The sequence below is a fragment of the Canis aureus genome, chromosome X, assembly GCF_053574225.1.
Source record: "Canis aureus isolate CA01 chromosome X, VMU_Caureus_v.1.0, whole genome shotgun sequence".
In the NCBI taxonomy this organism is placed as follows: Eukaryota; Metazoa; Chordata; class Mammalia; order Carnivora; family Canidae; genus Canis; species Canis aureus.
In genome coordinates, this window is record NC_135649.1 from 22632848 (window position 1) to 22650454 (window position 17607).

At 50.3% G+C, this 17607-nt stretch overlaps 1 protein-coding gene across 6 annotated transcripts in view; it reads right to left on the reverse strand.

Moving 5' to 3' along the window:
- BCORL1 (BCL6 corepressor like 1) overlaps positions 1–17607 on the reverse strand; it is a 64383-nt gene that overhangs the window by 30216 nt on the left and 16560 nt on the right. For all 6 annotated transcript variants that reach the window (XM_077889270.1, XM_077889269.1, XM_077889268.1 and 3 more), the window contains 4 exons: positions 14358–14487; positions 9392–9482; positions 5837–9109; positions 215–380 (listed from right to left, as the gene is read on the reverse strand). In XM_077889270.1, coding sequence (XP_077745396.1) covers positions 215–380; positions 5837–9109; positions 9392–9482; positions 14358–14443 — 3616 coding nt within the window. In that variant the 5' untranslated portion in view covers positions 14444–14487. The remainder of the gene's footprint in view (positions 1–214; positions 381–5836; positions 9110–9391; positions 9483–14357; positions 14488–17607) is intronic.

Below are 17607 nucleotides of genomic sequence, written 5' to 3' on the forward strand. Positions count from 1 at the left end.
GGTGTCCCTTATCCTTAGTGACCAGGGTGAAGAGAATCAGCCCCTTATCCCTTCCCTTGGATTTCAGAGGTGTCAATTATATCTTCCTTCCATACTGAGGAAGTCTCACTTTTCTGGGCAGTCCAGAGCCATCTCCACTCCCCACAACCTGCCACCGACCTGCCACAGGGACCTCTCCAGCCCAGTCCAAAGGGCAAGGACCTGTGGAGCCTACCTTCCTCGTGGCCATCGGCTCGTTTTCCTGGAGACTGGGAATCTGGCTTTGCTGGCTTCCGGTGCTTGTGCTTTACCCTGACTCCATTGTGCTCTTTTCCTGAATCTGAAGCCCCCCTGGGGCTTTTCTTGGTGGGTTCCTGGGGGTCACTAGGTGGCTTCCGGCACTGTGGAAAGGTAGAGAGAGTCAAGTCTGAGATCAGTTTGGCTGTCCTAAGAAAACTTTGCCACTGGTAAGTCTGGTGCCCCATTCTGATACAGACAGGAGCTGCTGGGTGGGGGAAACAGGGGGGTACAGGGGAAGGGACTGCCTACTGCCCACCACTGTGGGCTACCAAGGCTTTCTGGGCCTGAACCCCATGCTCTAACTAACCCCCATGGACATCCATACACCATTATTTTTACAGGTCTATGGAGGATGCATTCACAAGCCACATCGACCTCCAAAGTCATTTTCGAAGATGCAAAGTTACGCCCATGCTCTCTATCCAAACAGTAAGAGAGACTGGCAGAGAACAAAAATGCCTCCTTGGCAAGTCAGGTAACCACACTGGTCAAATAACTTCACTGCAAGTGATACAGACACCAACAACTGAAAACAATTCTTCATCCGGGCCCACTCAAGAAATGGCCTATCTCCATGTGTAACAGATTCAGTGAAGGCGAGAGGAAAGGCATGACACGGGAACAATTCATATCTCCCTGTATGTATGGAAGACAAGGAAATGGCCGAGGCATCATTAATGATGCCACTTTATACTCTGCAGTATCTTTGACACTTCAAAATGTCCTCTTCTCTGTTATTTGATTTGATCTTCCTGACAACTCCAAAAGGAAAAGCTAATATCATCTCTACTGAACAGACAAGGAAACTGAGGCTCCAAGACAAGAGCTTAAATGCTTTGTCTGGGGCAACATACTACCCTGGGCGTCCACTCACTTGAGGGCAGCTGCCGCTTACCAGGCAAATCTGCAAATAAGCTCATTTGTGCATGCAGTGAGCAAGTGGCCGAGGTGGGACTGAGACCCAGGACTCCTGGCTCCCCGCCTGGGCCGCCCTCTGCAGCAGCTCTTACTCTTCTCCTTCCCTACTCTGTCCTCTACTGTTTGTGCTCAGGCCTGCTCACTTGGATAGGCACAATGGCCATGCTTATGCAGCATAAGGACACTTGCAGCCTAGCAGTGGCATATGCTCCCAAACTTTGAGGTTTCTCCACGCCACCAAACAAGAAATAGGGCAAAATAGGGATTTCCATTATTCTAGCATCCAGGGAGTGTAGAATAAGAAAAATGTTTTAACAATGAAAGTGGGCCCTAGGAAGAAAGGAAGAGTTGTCTTTCCCCTAAGCAGACCCACGTGTACCTTCTAGAAGGTTATCACTGTCTAGCTCCAACTAAGGGGATAGCAGATGTCTTATCAATGAAACACTTTTCTGGGTGTTGTGTGGGTGGGTGGAGTTTTTTTCTCAATTCTCCAGGGATAGGGAGTGACTGTTCCCCATCAAATTCCCGGGACTCCTACTATCCCATGAACTCCTGCTTCTTACTCAGCAGAGGGCTGAGCTAAAAATTCAAGTTCACTTTCCCCCTTGGCTTGCTGCTGGTTCCTAGCACCAAAGTGCTAGGAAAAATAAAGAACTGTGATGGGGGGAGAGAAATATGGGGAACTGTTGCTTAAAATCTCACCTTCAGGAATGGCCAGAGAGAGACCACTTAAAGTCAGGGGGGAAAAGTTAAATGCACATGAATCTGAACATGTCCTATTTATTTCTGAATACCACTTTTAGCTAGCTCTTTCAAGTGCAGATCATTAAGTTTTATTTCCTCAGATAAACAAGTAAAACAGAACATCTAGAAGGGATTTCTGTCTGTATGTTCTGCAAGGGCAGCACCGAAAGGAAAAATGTATTTGCATGCTCCAACTTAGGCAAAAAGTTGGGCGGATGGGGAGACCATGTAAGACGAATGTTCTGGTTAACTGAGTTTTGAAAGGTTTTCCAAAGAATTTTCCAAAGGATGAGAAGACAATAAGATACACCCAGTGCCAGATGAAGCAGAACTCTTTCTTGCTCTGTGGATGATTCAGCCAGCCCTTCAGGATTCCATGAGGCCTTGAGGCAGGTGGTGTAGGGGACTGGAGACTATTCTGATTCTAGGCCATACCCTGAAAGGGGTTATTTGCAATTAAACACTGATCTTATTTTGCTTATCAACAGTTTCTTTCTTGGGAAAAATGGAAGATAAGAAACAAAAGATCAAAGTTATTTACTCTCTCCCCAAAAATGGACAGTTGCTAAATCCTTCCAGGAAGCTGCTCAGAGCTGCTGCAAGACACCCTGATCTTCTAACTTTATTCTCTGCTCTTGGCATCTGTTGGTGGGCCCAGTGAATTGGTCATCTAATATAGCAAGGGGCAGTGCCTGCTTGCTATATTATAGGAAAGGGCTGGTGGCCTGTAAGACATAAGCTCCACGAGAGCAGGGAGCACATCTATTTAGTTAGTAATACTAACAATAACAACCAGCATCCATGAAAATTTACTGAGCACTCACGTGCTATGTGCCAGGCACTGTTCTAAGCATTCATATGTATCACCTCATTTGCTTTTTTTTAACATCAGCTTTATTGGTATGTAATTTTTTTTGAGATATACCATACAATTAATTTGATTCAGTTTACAAGTCAATTGCTTTTGGTACAGTTGCAGAGTCGTATAACCATGATTTAGTTCCCAGAACTTTTCTACTGCCCCAAATGGAAACCTCACCCATTTCCCCATCTCCTCTAGCCCTTGGCAACCACGATTCTACTTTCTGTTTCTATCGATTTGCCTATTCTGTACACTTCACATCATCTCATTTAATCTTTTTTTTTTTTAAAGATTTTATTTATTCATGAGAGACACCGAGAGAGAGGCAGAGACACAGGCAGAGGGAGAAGCAGGCTCCATGCCCCGACATGGGACTCGATCCCAGGTCTTCAGGATCACGCCCTGGGCTGAAGGCAGCATTAAACCACTGAGCCACCCAGGGATCCCCATCTCATTTAATCTTGACACAGCCCTGTGAAGAGATGCTATTACTGTCTTGTTGTACAGATGAGAAAACTGAGGGCTAGTGAGATTAAGTCATGTGACTGACAGCACACAGTTAAGAAAAAGTAGGACTGAGATTTGAACTTGGGCACTGCACCTGGCTCTGGAAAGCATACTCCTCACGACAATGTTGTACTGCCCTCCTAAAGATATAGCCTGGGAGGGGCTAGCATGTAGTAACCACTCAATAAACACTTGCCAAATGGTCAGTGAAACAGTTGTGCCTAAGGACAGTAGAAGATAGCTGAAGATGAATGTCAACTTTGGAGCCAATGACCAGCGTCTGAGTTCCAGCTCTGCCATTTAGTAGCTGTGCAACTTTCGGTAGCTTACCCATTCAGTCGGTTTCCTTCATTTTCTTATCTGTAAATTGGGTACAGCACTCACTTCATAGGGTTATTGTAAGGATTAAGTTAGAGGACATCTGTAGAAAGCACTTGGCATGCAGTATATATGCTGTATATATGTGTGTGCACGTGTGCGTGTATAGCATACAGTACTAATGACATGAATTGTTATTCCTATTACCACCAAAGCCAAATCAGTTACTTGAGCAAAGTAACTATGATTATGTCATGACCTATGTTCCTACTTGGCATGTCTCTGCCATAGAGAGGTGGCTGTGAGGTCATTGAGAAAACCCACCCAAACTCTATCCCTGGGGTTCTTAATTTGGAGCCCATGGGCGGGCTTTGTGGAGGGGTAGGGCCCATGAATTCCTTAAAATTACTAGCAAAATTCTGAGGTCGTGTTTCTGTGGACAGGGTCTTATGAGCTTCTCAAACACTCTATGATCCAAAAAAGATTAAGAAAAATCTTCTGGGGGATCCCTGGGTGGCTCAGTAGTTTAGTGCCTGCCTTCGGGCCCAGGGCGTGATCCTGGAGTCCTGGGATTAAGTCCCACATTGGGCTCCCTGCAGGGAGCCTGCTTCTCCTTCTGCCTGTGTCTCTGCTTCTCTGTCTCTCTGTCTCTCATGAATAAATAAAAACATCTTAAAAAAAATAAGTGGGACTTTTCACAGCTCCTTCCTTTGGGGAGGGCATCTAAAAAAAAAAGAAAAGAAAAAGCTTCTGCCACAAACCCGAATTCATGGTACTCTGGCTAGAAATCTGTTACTAGTGTATGTCAACATTCAATTTGAAAATGAAAAATCTTAAAAAAAAAAAAAAGAGCATGGCTGCATTCCAATAAAACTTTATAAAAAAATAATAAAATGAAATTTACAATATTGCAACCAGCAGCCCGAAAAAAAAAGCAGAGTGCCTGGGTGGCTCAGTCAGTTAAGCATCTGTCTTCAGCTAAGGTCATGATGTTGGGGTCCTGGTCCAGCCCCACGCCAGGCTCTCTGTTCAGCGGGAAGTCTGCTTCTCTGTGTCCCCCCGCCAGCAAATAAATAAATATATTTAAAAAAAACATTCAATTTAAAGATTTAACATAACTTCAAATTGCTCCATTTTTTTTAAAGTTTTTTTATTTACTTAAAATAATCTCTAAATCCAATGCAGGACTCGAACTCATGACCCCGAGATCAAGAGTCACGTGCTCTTCTGACTAAGCTGGCCAGGAGCCCCTAAAACACTCCACGTTTTTGAGAATCTCTTTGGATCACCAGTGGCTTCTGGGCCCCCTCTGGAGCACCAACGGATTCAAGTCAGGTCCTCCTGGTCCACCTTTTTTCCTAGATCCCTGCCACCATTAAGAACCCAGACCCCCCCCCCAAAAAAAAAGAACCCAGACCCATGGGGCAGCCCGGGTGGCTCAGCAGTTTAGCGCCGCCTTTGGTCCAGGGCGTGATCCTGGAGACCCAGGATCGAGTCCCATGTCGGGCTCCCTGCGGGAAGCCTGCATCTCCCTCTGCCTGTGTCTCTGCCTTTCTCTGTGTGTGTCTCATGAATAAATAAATGAAATCTAAAAAAAAAAAAACCCAGACTCAGATGCCCACCTGCCTTGCACACTAAATTCCCCATGGGCCTAAACACAAGGCTTCCACCCCAAGCCCTGGGTAGACAGGAAACTGGCAGATGAGCACAGAAGCCAAATTGGCTTCAGCCCCCACAAAACTCCAAGCATACCCCGAGCAGGTTCCCCCAGTGGTACAGAGAACAACCCTGTCAAAGGCCCCTTGCCTCCCCTTGAGAATCCCCAGTTCTCAAGGCCAGCAGTTATCTCAGAAAAGGAAAAGGAAGAATGGTTATGGGGGAAGGGCCTGTTATTAATTGATTTCCCTCGTCAATCCCTTCTTCCGCTTTCCAACCTCTCATCTGGGACAATGGCTTCCCTGGCCTCAGGGACCAAATCATTTCCCACATCCTACAAATCCAAGCCAGCCCCTCCCTGCTACAATACCATATACGGACAACGTGACTCAAAAAAGGGGACAGCAGGTCATTATTCACGTTACACAAGCCTTCCAATCAGTTCAGTTCACAGAGCTACTCAAGAACACCGCCATGGGGAGGTTGACATCTGCAGGATAAAGCAGACCTCTAGTGTCCTGGCCCTGCCCTCGACCTCTACCCGGTACTCACCTTGGGTCCATGGGAACTCCGGGCTATGACCTTGGCTTGTGGTGGCTGCTCCTCACCATCCTTCTCTTTGCCATACTTCATTTTCTTGGGCGGCAGAGATTCGGTCACCCCATCGGTCACCACTGAGTCTGGCTGCCACTTGTTCTTGCAAGCAAAGATACCTACACTTTCCTGTTTCACTCGAGCCTGCCCGGCCTTATTCCGAACTTCAGCTTGGCCCCTCTGGGGAGCTGCTGGGAGGCCATCGGCCCGGAAGCAGGTGGCTAAATTGAAGACCACATCACCTTCCACCTTTTCCATTTTCACCCGCCCCAGATCCACCTGGGTTCCAAGCTGTGAAAGCTCTGTGCTGGAGCCCCTCTTGCTGCTCGGGACCACATCCAAGATGAGTTCCTTGGGGCGGTTGTCATGAGGTAGCAAAGGCAGCTCAGGTATCTTGTGCAGGTTCTGGGGGGTAGCCAGGACCAGCTCATGGGACATGTAGGTGGCCAGCACTTGGTTTTTAGGCTTCGTGTCTCCTGCCAGCTTCAGGCCACAAGCCCCCTGGGGACCTTCTATCTTAGGAGTGCTGTCAGGGCAGAGGTGGCTCTCTGACTCCTCGGGCCCCTGATTCACTTTTATGTCCCCACTGCTAGGCTGGACAGACAGCGCCAAGGTCCCTGTCTGAGGGCTGAGGGTCAGGAGGACAGGGTTGACTTGCTCTTCGTAAGGCTTCGCAGCAATCCGGCAGGTTTTGCCCTTGTTGCCAGTGTCCTGCTCTGGAGCAAAGGTGCCCCCAGGCCGTGGCTGCCCCTCAGGAAGTCCATGCACAGCTTCACTGGGGCCAAGTGGGGGCACACCCGAAAACTCAGAAACGACGTTGGTGGGCCTGATGGGAACCCCTTGACTCGGGGTGAGCTGCCCAGCACTGGAAATGCCAATGGAAAGCAGAGACGCCTGGTGGTATGGTGACCAGCCAACAGGCAGGACCTGGGTGCTGGTGGGTTTCCCATTAACTGAACACCGGGGGTAAATATTTGCTGGCCCAGTAGGCTTCCACAGAGAGAGCTCCTTGGTTTGGCACCCCGGCAGCCCAGGGGCAATGCGGGCTGGGGTGTATCGTTTAACTGTGCTTGGCTGTCCCTCAGTCCCAGCCTGGCTGCTCTTCTTGCCACAGGGGGCACCGGTGCTCTTAGGCTCTCCTTGATCGATGATGGAGATGGGCTCCTGCTTGGGAAGATGGCGGGGGTCTCGGTTGAGGCCCAGGTTAGGGTCTTTGTTCAGCAGCAGGGATGCAGGCACTGGGTTGGCCACTCCCACATAGGTGCCAGGAATGGTGCTGATCAGTGCGGTTGAGTTCTTCACCCAGGTGCTTGGGTCCCCATTCCTCACGATCTCAGGAAAGATGACAAAGGGCGAGGAAGTGGAGCCCAGGCATGAGGTGACATTGCTACCGGCAGCCTGGGTTGTGCGCTGTGACCTAGATAAGACCGTGGAGAGGAGGGCCTTGCTGCTGGTGTGCACGGGGGTCAACACAGGCATGGGAGGCGTCTTGCGTTGGTTCGGCAATGGAAGCTTTTGGCGGTTGGACTTGGAGGAGAGGTCGAGGGGCATCTCGCTGCACTCAGGTGGAGAGGCCATCTCTCGCTCCAGCTGTGGAGGTGACTTGAGGGGAGAGAAGGTGACGGAAGTCCCTTCTGTTTGCTGCTCACCACCACCTGGCATCTTGGTGGGGTGCGGTGGGGCCGAGCTCACGCTGGGGGCTGGCAGCAAAGGCTGTGGGGTTGGAAGCACCTTGGCAGAAGCGGTAGAGAGGGAAGTATCTGCCAAAGGCCCCGGGACCCCATCGGGTGCAGGCTGGGTGCTGGTACTGCCGGATGGGGATGCGCAGGGAAGCCTGTTCACCTCCAGAGAGACCAGCTTGGAATCTGAAGTCAGAGGCCGGGCCACAGAAAATGCGTATGGGTAAGATCGTAGCTCTGGGGAGGCCAGCACACCAGGGAGACACCTGTCCTGAAGGTAGGAAGGCAGGACAGGCAGTGTAAGAGTGGAGGAGACCCCCAAGGTGGTCGGCAGTGTGGCCACACTGAGTGGCTGCCCACAGCTCGGAGGCGGGATGTAGACCAGCGGCTGGCTTGGGGTTAGTACTGTCCCTGGCTGAAATGACAGGGGGACTTTTTGCATAGCTGGTGTCTGAGCTGCAGGAAAACACACTCGACTCAAACTAAAGGAGGCTGGGATGGGTGCAGAAGTGGGAATGGCAGTTGGTGTGGCCGCTGGCATGGGCGTGGGGGCCGGAGTAAAGATTGGGGCTGGGGTGGGTGCAGGCACCGGCGCAGGAGCAAAGGCAGGGATGAGGGTGGGGGTAGAGGGTGGGCCGGAAGATGGAGTTGGGGCTGGCATCGGCACTGACGGAGGGGCAGGGGCTGCTGGAGGTGTGGATGCCGGCATGGGAGCCAGAACCGGAGTGGGGACAGGTGCGAGGACCAGGGTTGGGGCTGAAGGGGGCACAGAGGCCTGGATCAGAGCCAAGGGAGGAGCTGAAACAGGCACTGAGAGGGGAGTTGGAGCTGGAGCCGACAGGGGAACAGGACCTGAGGGGGGAGCCGAAGCTGGCACGGGCACCAAGACGGAGGCTGAAACTGAAAGGGGGTTCGAGTCAGAGATGAGCGTGGGCACTGACGGTGGTGCCGGGGCCAGTGCCGGGACCGGTGCTAAGGGAGGGGAAGGGGCCGGAACCGAAGTGGCGACCTGGACGGGAACTAGCCCAGAGTGGGGCACCGGGGTGGGGACAGAAAGGGGAACCTGGAACGGATCTGGAACAGATGGGGGCACCGAAGCCGAACTGGGAGCAGGGGGGCAGATGGGGGCAGGCAGCTGACTGAAGTTAGTGGTAACCAGAGGCAGGCTTCCCTCCACGGGGACTCCAGTTCCCAGAGTTGCCAGAATGAAAGTATTCTTCTCCCCTACGCCATGCCGAGAGTCCAAAGCCTTCACCCCAGCTGCTGAGCAGTCCACCTGCTTGCTCATTTGGGTGCCGAGGGGAGCCCAGGAGCAGTTGGCCCGGCTGTCGCCAGCCTCAGTGCCGTCAGGAGCAGGCAGTTTGAGCCCGTCCCCTGGGCCGCTCAGCGGCACCAACAGGCCCTCAGCCTCCGCCACATTCCCAGCATAGTCCATTTGCGGCTGGGGGTCGTCAGGCTTGTCTTCTGACTTGTGCCCAAGTTTTTCTGCTGCACTGCCATCTGGGTCTGCCCCCCGGGCATTGCTGCCACTTCCAACTGCCGTGAGCTCCACCTGTAACGACAGAGCAGCGTGCCCGTCTTAGCTAGCTCTCTGTGGATGGTGCAAGTGTCCCGAGGCCCAGGAGAGGCGACTGCGGGTCCTCTTTGCAACTCGACCAACCGGGTCTCGGCAGAAGCAAAGAGCAGCTGGCCAATTTCTGTCTCACATACAGCAACTCGGGAAATACCCTGTTCCTTCCTGCCCCCCTTCTTGGGATGGCAGACTGGGCACATCGCCCGGACAGTTCAGCTCCGCCCTTTGGCGGGTGACATGTGGCTCCACGTGGCCCCTTACCTTGGAAAAACTGCTGCTGACACAAAACTCCTGAGATCCAAAGCGCTGGCAGTCACCTGTCGTGGACTCCTCATCAGAAAGAGGTGCTCTTCTAGTATGGAAGACACAACCAGAGAAGGGCCATGAGGCCTAGTCTTTCGGCCACCACCACCTTCGGCAGAATGCCTCCTGCCTGCCTGGGTTCCCATGAAACCTTACTGTCTCACTGCCCTGGGTGACTTGGACAAAAGCATAAGGAATCAGGGGTGGGGAAGCAGGTTGCAAGCCAGAGCCTCCAAACCCAGCTTTGCAAATTCCTGCAAAGGAGCTCAATCTGACTAGACTACCCTTATTGGGCTGTGTATCCTGTTCTCTGGGGCTCTCACCAGAAGTGTGGGGAATAGCCCAGCCCTTTTGCCTTGTCCCCAGAGCTTACCCGTCAAGGTGACCAACCAGGAGTTATGGGGCATGGCCAAAAAGGGATAGGTGAATCACAGAAGATCTCAAAAGGCATATGCAAACCAGTTTTTTCTTAAGTGCAATCTTATTTTAAGTCTATATGGGAAGCTGGCTGCTGGTATTATAAGGGTAATCCTTTTCTAAAACAAATAACCACCTCCATTGTGTGTCATGTTCTAAATCTGAATCATCACCTATTCAGCCGATGGGGTTACCTAGAGCAGATACCCATTTATTAGTGCAATATAATGCTACTGATTCGAGGCCACCAGGTCACTGGGTGCTGAGGAGCATTTCAAGGGCAGGACTTCTTTCCCTCCAGGGTACCACCAAGCTCCAGCCAGTGCCTGACTTCCTACCTTTCTATCCTTTCCTGCATCCCAGGTCTGACCAGCTCTTCACTCTCCCTCGGTTCTCCCAGCACACCACCACATTCTTTCCTATCCTAAAGGAAGGCCTTCAAGGCCACATACCCCAAATTCAATGCAGCAGGTTGTAAAGAGAAGGGCTCAAGGACAGAGAGCTGGGTCACAAAGGAGGAAAACCTAACTGAACCCCAAGCTACACAAAAAGTCTTCTCCAGATTTTCAGCAAGAACCTTAGGGGAAAAAACTAAAGACTAGGAGGGTGAAGTTGAAGACAGGACAAACACCCACTAGAAGTTTAGTTTTTTTGGGTATAGCAGAAACCTACCACTGTCTGCCCAAGGGAGGACACTGATGGGGCAAGAGCCCAGGTGAGTGGCTGAGCAGAAGGTCCCAGTATAAGAATAAAGCTCCAGCAGAAGTGCTGTGGTGCAGTTCTGAGAGGGAGAAGCACAGGAATGCTCTGTAGCCCTCTGGGAAGGGGGACTGCCCTGGAGTTTGCCCCTCTTCTTTTCCCTCAGCTCTACAACAGCCCAGGAAGAAGCCAGCATCCACCTCACCAGCCACCCCAGCCTAGGACGGTCAGGGAGCCCACAGCCAACCTCCACAAAAATGGGGAAGGTCCTGCTAACCCCCTTCCCTTTCACTGGAAGAGGCCACCACTGATGGATCCAAAATTGTACCTGGGGCAAGAGAAGCAAAAAAAGGCAAGGGAGATCACCATAGGCCTCTCCCCATCGGTTCAAGGCTTTGGAGGGGGCTAACTGGGGTCGGGGGGAGATCTGTTCCCTTTAAAAGGAAGCTAGGCTGGCAGAAGTGGGAGGGTTCCACTGCTGGCAATGACTGCTGGTGACAAACAGAAATGACTGTAAGGACAGGCAAGGGCTGGAGAAGCAGTCAGGGGTCTTGAGGCAGGGGAGGGGGCAAGGGGCAGGGGGCCCTAAGGGAAAGGGAAAACACACTTGGACATCAGCTCTCGGGAGACCAGAAAAGCGAGGCCTACACTCAGCCTTGGGCCAGGGAGAAGCGCATTCCAATTAGCCTGGCCAGTGATGGTTTGGGGAGGACAGCAGCAAGGGGAAACAAGTGACACCACCTCCCTTCACTAACTCCACCTGACAACTGCAGGGGAAAGATGTTATTTCTTTCCATCCTGTCCTGTCCTGACCATTCAAAGAGGGAGCCAGCTGCATACTCACCCCCTGCCCTTGCCAGGCCCCCACCCCACATAAAATCACCTTGAACTGAAGGCAGAAACCCCACCCTCAGAGGCAGCCACCTGCCCTCAAAGGCAGACCAGCACAGCCGGCCAGGCCTGGGGACTCTGGAGGTGGCAGCAGCAGTGAAAGCAGCAGTCCTGGCTACTCTAGCCATACCCAAGCCTGAGTGCCAGTCCCCAAGGCTCTGGGAAATCATCATGTGGCCATGTTTCAAATTCTCTGAGGAGAGGGGTATGCAAAGCTAAGCAAACATTAAATTGCTCCATGGAGAGAAGAGCCTGGGACAGGAATAGCTTTTACAGAGGAGGGGTGCACAAAGAGAAGTGGGTCAGCCAGGCAAGGTTAGGAGGGTGCAGGCGGGCAGGGAGGAGGGAGCAAGGGTCAAAGCAGGCTCTGGTCAGGCCTGAAAATCAATCCCTATGTTTCTTCCCAGTAGAGATGACCCCAGGCTATTGCGCTCAAGGCTTTGTTGAACTTAAACCAGAAATGTCCATAACCTATCAGGGTTGTTTTCCTAATTAGGAAGGGCTAGCACCACTGTTAAACCAGACCTTTTCTCATTCCCGTTGGGTCCTGACCTCACCACACACATCATTAGGCTCCTCATATTCCAGCCCCTGCAGACTTTCCCTGCCTGAGTCCCACCACACCCCAAGACCACCTTCATGCCAGCCAGGGTCTTCCCCAAACAAACCATGTGGGAAATACCAACCCTCACCTCAAACTCCTACTCATCCCTCAAGCCCCAGCTCAGATACCACCACCTCTGGAAAGCCTTCTCTTATTCCCCCCAGGAAGCCAGCTGTTCTTGCATCTAGATGCCCACAGGACCTGTACGTGTCGCGCTACAGCACTCGCCATCAGTGCCCCATTACTGCTGCTGGTTTGCTCTTAATAGATGTGTGTCCAATGAAGAAGTGAATGGATACGAGAAAGGAAGCAAGCAAGCAAAGCGAGGAGACAGAGAGTTAGCCGGAGGTCTAACTACAGTCAGCCCCCTAGGGCCCATAGGAAGCCCCTGTCCCTGTTCCTGTAGTCAAATGCCTCTGGTGAAGATGGGCAGGTTTCTCAAACACTTTTAAGAGCTGACCCCCTTGTACAGCCTGATAGCCAAAATTTATAAGTTCTACAAGTTGTAAAGGGCTGAGGAAGATGGTTTTTAAATAAAGTGAGATCACATTTCGGAATGCAGCTCTAGCTCAGCCTAGACTGTAGAGGAAGGCAACAATAAAGGGTAGATGAGATCAGAAGTGACAATGCTTAAAAGGTCATCTTAACTAGTAGGCATATTTGGTAATTTAACATCCCAAGAAAGGTCCATAAAGAGGGAAAAGCAAGTTTGGGGCTCACTTCTGGTTCCTTTTTCAGCAGGGATTTAGAATGGAGAGTGAACCAAGGCAACCTGTACACTGATCTGTTAAAGGCTCTAATCTAGATCTCTGCACCCAAGGCTCAACTGCCTAGAACAAGTGGCCAGTGAATGCTTACGCAAATCAGTACCACCACCCTGTCTTCCCCCAGTCAGCCTCTTGGTAATTATCTAAGGACATACCTCACATGCAAAGGAAAATATCTTTCTTCTGCAGATCTGAGAAGAATTCTTATTTTCTTTAGTCCTGACTTTTATATTCTAAAATAAAATTCCTTTTAAGTCCATCTCTAACCTGTTCCTCAGTATAGAGAACATTAAACTATTAGGCACTAATGGCTTTAAAAAAAATAAAAAGGTCTATTCTCCTAACCTGAACCTCAGACAAGTACACACTTCTCCTGTGGAGAGCAGAAGAAAAAAGAAGATACGCACAAAGACACACATTCCTTTACCCTTCAAAATTGCCAACATCCCCCATGTGCATACACAGCCATGCACACTTCCGAGATTCACCCAAGGAAACACCGGATTTGAATCCCAGGAAAAGCCATAAATGTTCCGTGTTCTAAGGGATTGATCTGATGCATTTGGATTTAAACAGTCGATGAGGGATGCCTGGGTGGCTCAGTGGTTGAACATCTGCCTTCAGCTCAGGTCATGATCCTGGAGTCCTGGGATCGAGTCTCACATCAGGCTTCCCACATGGAGCCTGCTTCTCCCTCAGCCTGTGTCTCTACCTCTCTCTGTGTCTCTCATGAGTAAATAAATAAAATTCTTTAAAAAAAAATAAACAGTCGATGGACTGAAACAACAGCTAAACACCAGCAAGTGTGCCTTTTCTAAAAATGAGAGAGACAATGCAACTATCACACATAGCTCTTGCTTTGGCCAAAGGTCATGAAAGTCAAATATAAAATCTGAAGGCCATTTTGAGTGTCCTTCCTACAGGGCATGATCAGTAAATGGCATAGCTTGGCCAACCAAATATCCTGGTGAACAGAACATTTAAAACACACGCGGATTAGGCAGGCATCACCAACTCTCAATTTCGTATGACAACTATATTAAGCGGTTGGATCTTCCTGAGATACTTCATAAGGATCGTACTGCGAATCGTCATTAGCCTCGTGAGGCAGGAAAGCGCTGATCACCAGAATACCCACTAACAGCTCCCAGTATACAGCTGAATAATAAAACTGCCTTTCTTCCAGGCTTAGATCAAGGACCAAAAATATCTTATGCGTATCCTTGAGCACCGAACATGGATGCAGCAAATAAAAATTGCAATCGCCTGAGCTTCCCCTTACTCTACAGCCTGACAGTCCTTAATGAGTAGACAAATGTTAGTTGGCAAAAGGTCATATGTTGGCCTCCTCACCTTCATCTGAACAGGGACAGCAAGGCAGGGCAAGCCATTCACACGGCCCCAGCTCCATCCCATCCCAGGGGAGTTAGAAACAACCGGAAAGCTCTGCCCCAGGGTCCCTCCCAGGACCTTGCCGCAGCTGGCCCTCTGGTGAGTAGGTACAGCTCACAGGGAGCCAGAACGGCCACCTTCCCAGCCTCCTCACCTCTCCTCGTTGATGCCACACATGCGAATCCGGTCAGAACTGGTCCAGTTGTGCACGCCGCTGTAGAGTGGTGCTGTCGAGATCATGACAGCCACTCACCACCAGATAGGACCTGCTGTGGCCGCTCCCCCTGAGGAAAAAGAACTCCAAAAAATCAAAACTCCTGACAGGGACAGCTGCTTGAACCACCTTTATTGGGGAAACATTGAAATAAAGGCAATAATAGCACCAAAATGGCAAAGCAGTCTCTCCCACAAGCCAGCCTGCTATGGAAAATTAAGGTCCAAATGAGGATGAGGCCACACCAGCTTTCCAGGAATCCATAGGTTTCAGGATGGAGACAAGGGTGCTGTTAATCACCTAGAGCGATTTTTAAAATTATCTTAAAGACAGATATGCTAGAGTGTTCAAGGAAATTCAATCTATTCCAGACAAATGAGATGACAGTATATTTTTCCACACACATTTAGCCTAACCAACTACAATTAGAGGGTTGTTCCCATATATGAACAATGCATTGAAAGACTACTGGGGATCTTTTTCTCGTCAACTCTCTAATCCATGGGTACTGAAGTATTTGAGTGACGTACCAATTTAAGTTCTCCAGAGGAAGCACACACTTTCTTTATAAGTCCTTCAAAAATACTGTTCTGATTTTGACTTGGGAATTCTATAGATCTAACACACATATTTAAGCGGGTTTAAAGCTCCCTCAAAATCAGATGCAATACTCCTACTCTGACCACAAACAAGCAAACAAACAAAAAACAATGTTCCATCACAAACCACACATTTCTGTCCTTGTCCCTATCAGCCTTGTCATCCCTGTGACCTACCACCCCCTTCAGCAGCTAATGTCCAGCTGTCGCTGTTGACAACCACTGCACAGCCAATTCACCTAGAGAAAGACGCATCGGGGAAAAAGAGGTTTACCCAATGAGCTTGTCTTGAGACCCTTTAACTCCCAAGTTAGCTAAAAGTCTTCTTCATCAAAGCTCGACTGAACAGAACCCTACAGTGATCAGAATTTTCTGCTGTTCTCCACTTTCCCAAGAAGTAAATCAGTACAATACAGTCACATCAGGGGTTTGTTTCACTTATTCTCTATATAATTTTCAGAGATTGTCCATGTTCAACATAAGAGCACTTATTCATTCAACATTTATTGAACTCCTACTATGTGCCAGCACTCTCCTAGGCACTGGGGAGTCAACCATTACCCAAAAAGACCCCAAACCCCTGCCTTCATGGAATTTATATTCTAGCGGGATGAGACGGACAATACACATGTTAAATGATTCCTATTATAGGATGTTAGAAGGTGGTGTAACACACACTAAGGGGCATGGCGATGGTGGGGGCGCACAGAATGGGCTATGGTTTTCAGAGGGGGGTAATCAGCGTAGGCCTGGCTGAGGAGACATTTAAGCATCCTAAAGAAAATAAATAAACAAACAAATAAACATCCTGAAGGAAGCGAAGGGGTGAGCCATGTGCATATCTGGGGGAAGAGCATTCCCATAGAGGGAATAATCTATGCAAAGGTCCTAGGGCAGGAGGCTATGTGCCAAGATCAAGAAAGAGCCAGTAGGCCAGATGGCTGGTGCAGAGGCTCCAAGCAAGGGAGGGAGGCAATATGGGGACAGTAGAGCCACAGCCCCCCATTCTCGTCCTTGTCCATATCCTGCTTCCTCTCTCCACAGCATAGGATACTGCTGCCCTTGCCTGTCTTTGTACTTGCCCATCTCTTGGTTTTCCTGACCTGGTGCCTTCTTGCTTCTCCAGGGATTTCTCTCTCTCCTCCCTCCCCAGAACCCTAGCCTGAGTCCTGCTTGTCTCTCCTCACCTCTGCCAGGCCCCATCTCTTCCCTTTGCCTCTTTTTTTCCCTACCTCCATCTCACTTTCTCTCTCTTTCCCTTCCCCTTTTCCTCTCAATTTCTCTTTCTAGTCCCCTCTATTGCTCCTCCTCACCTCCCTCTTCCCCCTATTATTCTCCTAGCCCCCCCTCTTCCTTGCTCCTCCTTTCCCTCTCCCATTTCTCTTGGCACAATTGGCGCACCCCCACCTTCTTCCCCTTCCCACCTTTCTTGCCCATCCTTTCCTCCTTTCTTTCCTCATCCTTGTTTTCCCTCCAGGCTCCCCTCTCTCCTCCCTCTCCTCCTCCTCCTTCCCTTTTTCCTCCCCCTGCGCCTCCTCCCCTCTACTCTTTGTCCCCGCCACAGCCTTCAGTCTCCCTCTCTAGTCTTTCAGTCTCCTTCTGTCTCCTTTGCCCTTTTTCTGCCTCTTTCTGTCTCTCTTAGCTCAGCCTGGCTCTCCCCTACCCCTCCCCTACCCCACCTCTCTCCATGAGTGTGTGTGGGGGCAGGTGGGTGTGTGAACCCTGTCCCTCCTTCTCTCCAGCTCCTGAGCTCCCCTAGTTGTAACTCTCCCTTTCCACCCCCCCCACCAAAGACTCCCAAATCTGTATCTCTAGCCCTGACCTCTCTCCTTAGACCCAGACCAGAATTTCCAGCTGCCAGCAACTCGCTGTTAATTGGATGTCCACCAAGCCCCTCAAACTCAATGTGTCTCAAACCGAACTCATTATCTGTTCTCATAAACCTGCTCCCCACCCCCCACGCCCAGCATGTTTCCTATCTTAGTTAATGGCACCACTATCCCCCCGCCTGGAAATTTCAGCGGCTTGTCTTCAACTCCATCGCTGCCCACAGCCAATCAGGAGTCGAGCCTTAATAATGCCATCTCCATCCTCTCCTTCTGCCCCTTCTTGCCACCACCCTGATGTAGGCCCTCATCATCTCTCACCCAGAATATTACAATAGCCTCTTAACTGGTCCCTCTGCCTCCAATTTCTTGATTTTACAATCAATTCATCTTCTAAAGCACCAGTTCGATCACGTCACCCCCTCCCTCCTCAAAAGCTTTCAGTAGCTTTCCTGTCTTCAGAATCAAGCCCAAATTTCTTAGCACAGCAACGTGGGCTAAGAAGCCTCCCTGACCTGGCCTCAAACCTCCTCTGGTCTCCTCTTTGGCCACATCCTGCTATTTTCCTGCTGCCTCTGCCGTCCCAGCTCCTGACCCTTCCCTGAATAGATCATCCAGTTTCAGGACTTTGCTGTTTCCTCACTAACCCTGAAATGGCCTCTTCTGCGCCCCTCCTCCTCTGTCACCCCTCAAAGCCTGGCTTAAATGTCATCGTGTCATCTCCCCGGCCCCTGATCGGTTAACTCTTCCCTCTCTGGTTCTCCT